Source organism: Gobius niger (assembly GCF_951799975.1).
Source record: "Gobius niger genome assembly, chromosome: 15".
Classification (NCBI taxonomy): domain Eukaryota; kingdom Metazoa; phylum Chordata; class Actinopteri; order Gobiiformes; family Gobiidae; genus Gobius; species Gobius niger.
In genome coordinates, this window is record NC_136866.1 from 5,138,535 (window position 1) to 5,144,534 (window position 6,000).

Sequence of the window (6,000 nt, forward strand, 5' to 3'; positions counted from 1 at the left end):
TTGTTTACGAGGCTCTGACTGTATTGTAATGGATTTGCCAGTAACCAAAATGAATTATACCAAGTTTGTGATTTACATTGCAGCGTACATTAATTAAACATTGCTTGGTTGGTTGTGTGTACGGCTCCAGAATTGCATGGTTCCTAATGACAGCAGTTACGGCCGACCTGCTGTTCTTCACGGGTCCTGGAGTCACGCTGAGCCTCTGGCCATCAAATATGAATGTGGCCTGGGTTAACGAGAGGAGAACAAATAATAGTAAAAGTATTTACCAAGCATTGTATGTAATATTATTTTTGCTTTGTTTTTTTCTTGGTGATATGAGATGTCATAAAGTCGGTGTCCTAAGAATTGCTTTACCAGCGGAAACAGTCCCCTAAGATACCACTCACTCAGCCACATGTCAGCCACTTGTTTGCCTTACCACTGAAATGTTGGATTAAATGCTGACAGATAAGTCAACAACAAGGCTCTGACAACATTGCTGAAGGGGACCATGAAGAGTACCGGTCTGAGAAGTGAGCCTTGTGGTGCGCCATAGACCACAACTGTGAAAGATCGAATTCCCTTTCAATGGGGCTACTGGTAAAGCTACTGTGACTATTTAGATCAAACTGAGTATTTGCAGAGCTCCGCCCACTCCACTCCTCTGCTGCTGATAGACGGGACAGGATCTCGGTCCTCCTTGATCTGTGCTCAATGCTCATTCTGCACACGCTCATTGCTTCACATGGTGCTCATCAGCTTGGCTTTATATTTTGCATTTTCACTGGTGCTTCTTCTTCTTTACAGCAAAAGATGTGCAAAACTTGGCAGGGTTGAAAGATTGTTCTTAGATTTTTAGGCCACGGTAAAAGCCTAAAAATGTAAAATGATCATTTGAAAGTGAAGTCAGGAATCTAGTAAACATTAGCATAAACATTTTTTTTTTTTTAGATAGATAATTACAGGGATTGCCACAACTCTGCTTTACATTAGATAGCATCTATGTACAGAGAAGACTATTTTGGCGGCATTCTGAATTTCATGACTTTTCACTCGCTTGCATGTCCTTGCTCTCTTGCAGTATGATCTACGTCTTGGTAACCGCGACCGACTGATCAGGAAAAGGGAGACGAAGCCTCCGCAGCCAATCAAACTGCAGTACACTGATCTGGTCTGAGGTCCCACACGACTGTACATAGGAACTAAAAAGTACTGTATGAACTCGGGTCCGGCGAGACTGTGAACGGACCCCCATCATCACTGCCTGGTTAATAGTACCACACACTCTGGCACAGCTCCGGAGCCGCCTGCAGGGCCGGAGCGTATTTTGGAGAGAGCACACAGTAGCGTTTGCACAGTTTGTCTCAGGCACAGTTTCTTTTTTGTTGGTGAAGCACTGCCCCCGACGTCCGCCCGCACAAGCCCAAGTCCCCTCCTTGCCGCGCCTCGCCACATGTAGCTTCGGCGGGACGGGCCGCACGGATCACACTGTACAGAGGGAGTGAACTGATGGGGGGGGAGGATGGGGTGAGCTCTGGACCGCCTCTCCGCACCCCGACACACAGCCTCCTGCCTGTGTGCTTTTCTTAACCTAGATATTATGTGAATGGCTCTTGTGATGTGTGCATTTATTGTATTCCTTAAAAACTGGAATCTCTTCCTACAGCCCCATTTCCACAGAGTCCCAATAGAATGGTGTCTTAAAGTGGACATATCAGGCATAATTGTGGCCTTTTGGGAACCTCTGCATTTACGCGTTAAGTTTTATCATTTGAAGCTATGTATGGAAAAGGACTGAGAGACAGGAAGCAGTGGTAGGGACACACGATAAAATAATTAAAGGGGGGGGTATTATGCAAAATCAACTTTTTCAAGCTTTACATCATGTTATTATGTCATTCCCTCATTAAAAACATTCCTGATGTGTTGGCTTGGCACATTCACATATTTTTGAGTAATCTGTAAAAACTCTGATGGCGGCCATTTTAGGGATAGGTTTGCCTGAGTCCTCCTAGGAACGCCCCCACCTCCTGGAGACGCCTCCGAGCTTTCGTCACCAGCCGAGTAACCAACCACTGCTCCTCAGCAGAACCCCCTCCCCACTGATGCCACAGACAGCGTGTGGAGGGGGCGTGTCCGAAAGGGCCAGAGGTTCTTAAAGAGACAGAGGCCTATTTCAAGACATTCACTACAGCCATTTTGAGAGAGACATTTTATACAAGGCCGTTATTTTAATTCACTGCATTGACAGACCAACAGAAGGTTTGGTCATCATTGTAGTGTGATATAGACTGGTGCTATGTGATTGAAAAAAGCATAATACCCCCTCTTTAATTCAAGCTTTCACTTTGCGATAATGGCAAGCTAGCAAATTGATAGCGTCAGGATGAACACAGTTTGAGCACAAATATGCTCAGAAAGGGTTCGCTGATGGTTTATTGACTGTCTAAATGCTGAGGACTCTTCAATGTTCCATCTGTTACACAAAATCCAGTGCGGTTCAGTCATAGAAAAGAAACCGCCAAATGAAACGAGATTACTCAAACATGTCTGAATGAAGCAAAATACTACAGGTACATTTTTGTCAATAGCGCATTTTAAAACATTATTAAAAGCTCATAAAAAGCCAGATTTGCATATGTCAACTTTAAGACCCTCGAATCGTGCTTTGTGCATTATTGAGAACCACTTATTCTGACAAGGGCGGCTGAATAAAACCAGTGTCAGTCCAATCTTCTAAAGTAGCATTATTTGTTGCCCTTTAGCCAACTTCTGGGCGGATAAGTGGATTTTGATGACGCAGGCAATGCCCCTGTCAGTGAGCTGAGTAATAGAAGCTCTAATTTTCTCTGAAACAGGGATGACCCCCAGTCTGGGACATAGCAGCGTGTAATTAAACATGCCCAATGTTCATGTTTCATTTGTTTAACTTGTGCAATCGACTACAGACCAGTGGAGAACAGACCTAACAACATTGTATGGTAATTTTGCAGCAACATGCAGGTCCAATTAAGATAAAATATGTAGCATGCTTGCCCTGGAAGCACAAAGGTTCTGGAAGTAATATCCAATTGAAGCAGTGATTAGGCATTTTCGCACCAATCTGTTCATACGGACAGTGTCTTTAAAAGCAGCACAAGCTCATCAAAATGGTGCATAAATGCCCATTGTGATCGGACATCTGACTTAAGTTGCAGTTGCTATAACCAAAACTCTGATCCTGCTGCACTCATTTAGGGGTTAGGCTATATCTGTTGCTGCAGATCAATATCTGTATGTGCCATACTGAGTGTAAACACTATTGCATGCTTCAAAAAGTGAGCCATATTTGTATCACTTGGTGGAAATGGGGCTGGAGTTACGATCTACTGCAGGTGTTGGTAATCCCTTTGACATAAACTGACTTTACAAATTATATAGACTATAAGTATATGATAGTACATCTCTCATGATTGATAATTTCCTAGAATATGGTTAAGTCTGACTCGAGCTCCAAACTCCAGTGTGTTGTCAGGGTTTGAAGAGGGACTTGTGCCGTTGTGGCTGTGGATGTTTCCAGAGCCGCCGACTCTGACCTCAAACAGTAGACTCGTACAGAAAATGCCTCTCAGTGATTGTCTTTGTGTCATTTCATCGTGACCGACTTTTCTAAAACTCAAACCTTTCCGAAGAGAACCCGGTGATGATTTTCTAGACAAGCTCATTCTTTGCACAAAATAGCGTCTTTGATCTTGCACTGTACCGGCAATATTTGGTTATTTATTGATCTTGAGGTCTTCCAAAATTCAAAACTGTCACCCCCTTTTGACACAGGGACGCAGTGTGAAACTTTTATAGAAAAAAACAAATGGACCAAATGTCTTTATTCATTATAAAAGATGTTGTTTACTTTGAGATTTATGTAAACTATTGGGGTCTTACATGCTTTATTGGTTAGTCTTCTATTGAGAGGATGGATAGCACAGAGCGTTAGTACCAAATGGAAGACTGTAGCATTTTTCTTTAAACAAACTTGATCCGACTAGAACACTTCTGGATTGACGGCCCTTAAGAAATAACCGTTTTATTTTTGGTTTTATCTGAACATTTGGGTAGCACTAGTGAATACCCAAGGAACCAATAAAGTGAACTCATTTCTAAGAACATCTGGTGGCATAAAACTATATTAAATACTGTATTTTCTCCCTTGCGCCATCTGTAACAGCAGCAGGTTGTGCAAGTCTCATCCAGATTAAGACATTTATGTGAATTAGAGAAAACGTTTTGGATGCCCCATTATCCCTGTCATATAAACCCAGTTTTTACCCGTCCCGTGTATGTGACTGGCTCATTTAAATTTAGATATTGTTTATGAAATAAACGATTTAAAAAAATAAAAGTTGTGGTTGTTTTCATTGGCAACAAAGTCATAGGTCAGCGTCAGGTACGGAACTTTATTATTATTGTGGTCCAGGTGCATATAGGAGGAAACGTTGGTGGTGTTATATTAAATTACCTGGCGCAGTCAAGAAGTGCTCTGCCAAAAAATGGAGGATGAAAAATGGCCACTTCAAATTCTCTTTTGTTTTTTGTTTTTTTCACCGAGACACCCTGAACAAACACAGCCAAAAATATTCCACACTTTTTGGCAGAGGACACAGTGTCTTTCTATTAGTTGGCTCCGGCTCTACGTGCATTTGTGTTGTGTTTGAACTTTACGTAACAATGAAAACCCGGCAAACACAGCCCCTTTGTCACTGTCTCCAAAGTGCCCTTGCAAAGTCTTTGAAAAATGCATTTTTGGTTTTGTTTTGCTTATAGTACTGCATGATTATTCTTTGTCTCACTACAGCACAGGGGCGGACTGGCCATATGTCCATTCTGGAAGAGCACAGAAGGGCCACTGGCTCTAGGGCCACCGGTCCCGCCTCAACCGAGCTTTACCCAAATCTAAAAGCTAAAAAGAAAAGCATCAAAATAGCGAGAAAAAGAGGATGAAAACATGAGAAAAACACGAACAAAAAAACACAACAAAAAATGATAGAAAAAATAACTAAAAATGCGACAAAAATGTGACAAAAATTTGACAAAAATGTGAAAAAAATTTGACAAAAAATTGACAAAAATGTGACAAAAATTCAACAAAAAGTGACAAAAAGCTCAACCAAAAAGTGACAAAAATGCGACAAAAATGTGACAAAAATTCAACAAAAATTTGACAAAAATGTGAAAAAAATTCAACAAAAAGTGACAAAAATGCAACAAAAAATATGCGACAAAAATTCAACAAAAATGCGACAAAAATGTGACAAAAATTCAACAAAAAGTGACAAAAAGCTCAACCAAAAAGTGACAAAAATTCAACAAAAATGTCACAAAAACTCAACAAAAATTCAACAAAAATGCGACAAAAATTTGACAAAAATTTGACAAAAATTTGACAAAAATGTGAAAAAAATTCAACAAAAACTGACAAAAATGCAACAAAAAATATGCGACAAAAATTCAACAGAAATGCGACAAAAATGTGACAAAAATTTGACAAAAAGTGACAAAAAGCTCAACCAAAAAGTGACAAAAATTCAACAAAAATGTGACAAAAATGAAAAAGACAAAAAAAAAAACATACAAAAGGTGACACAACACAGCAACTGCGCGAGGAAAAAGCTCAGTTTGGTGGGTCTTAGCTTTCAAATGAGGTGTTACACAGCCAAAAGAGGACAGAATGCATTTGGTTTAGGCGGGCGGTAAGAGGTTAAAACATGTATTTGTGGAAGTGTCACAATTACGCTAATTTGGGCCAGGCTGGTCAGAGTCCAGGGCTGTTTTTCAGTCCCAGTCCGCCCCCTGCTACAGCAGCTCCCAAACAGTTCACCCAAGAATCATGTTCTGAGCAAAACAGAAACACATTGGGAATAAGTGGATGTACCTCCCCACTAAATCCACATCACACAGATATCCAATGCGTTATATTTTTGATTGTGGATTGTAAGCACAGATGGCAGTGACTGGGATGCCTCTTGTATGCTGCCCTCT

At 40.9% G+C, this 6,000-nt stretch overlaps 1 protein-coding gene across 5 annotated transcripts in view; it reads left to right on the forward strand.

Annotated features, from left to right (window-relative positions):
* cnih3 (cornichon family AMPA receptor auxiliary protein 3) overlaps positions 1-1,819 on the forward strand; it is a 52,186-nt gene extending 50,367 nt beyond the window's left edge. For all 5 annotated transcript variants that reach the window (XR_013793646.1, XM_079571855.1, XM_079571857.1 and 2 more), the window contains one exon: positions 1,067-1,819. Coding sequence is in view for 2 of the 5 variants with exons in the window: in XM_079571855.1 (XP_079427981.1) it covers positions 1,067-1,100 (34 nt within the window). In the remaining 3 variants the exon portion in view is untranslated. The remainder of the gene's footprint in view (positions 1-1,066) is intronic.
* Positions 1,820-6,000: the final 4,181 nt, after the last annotated feature.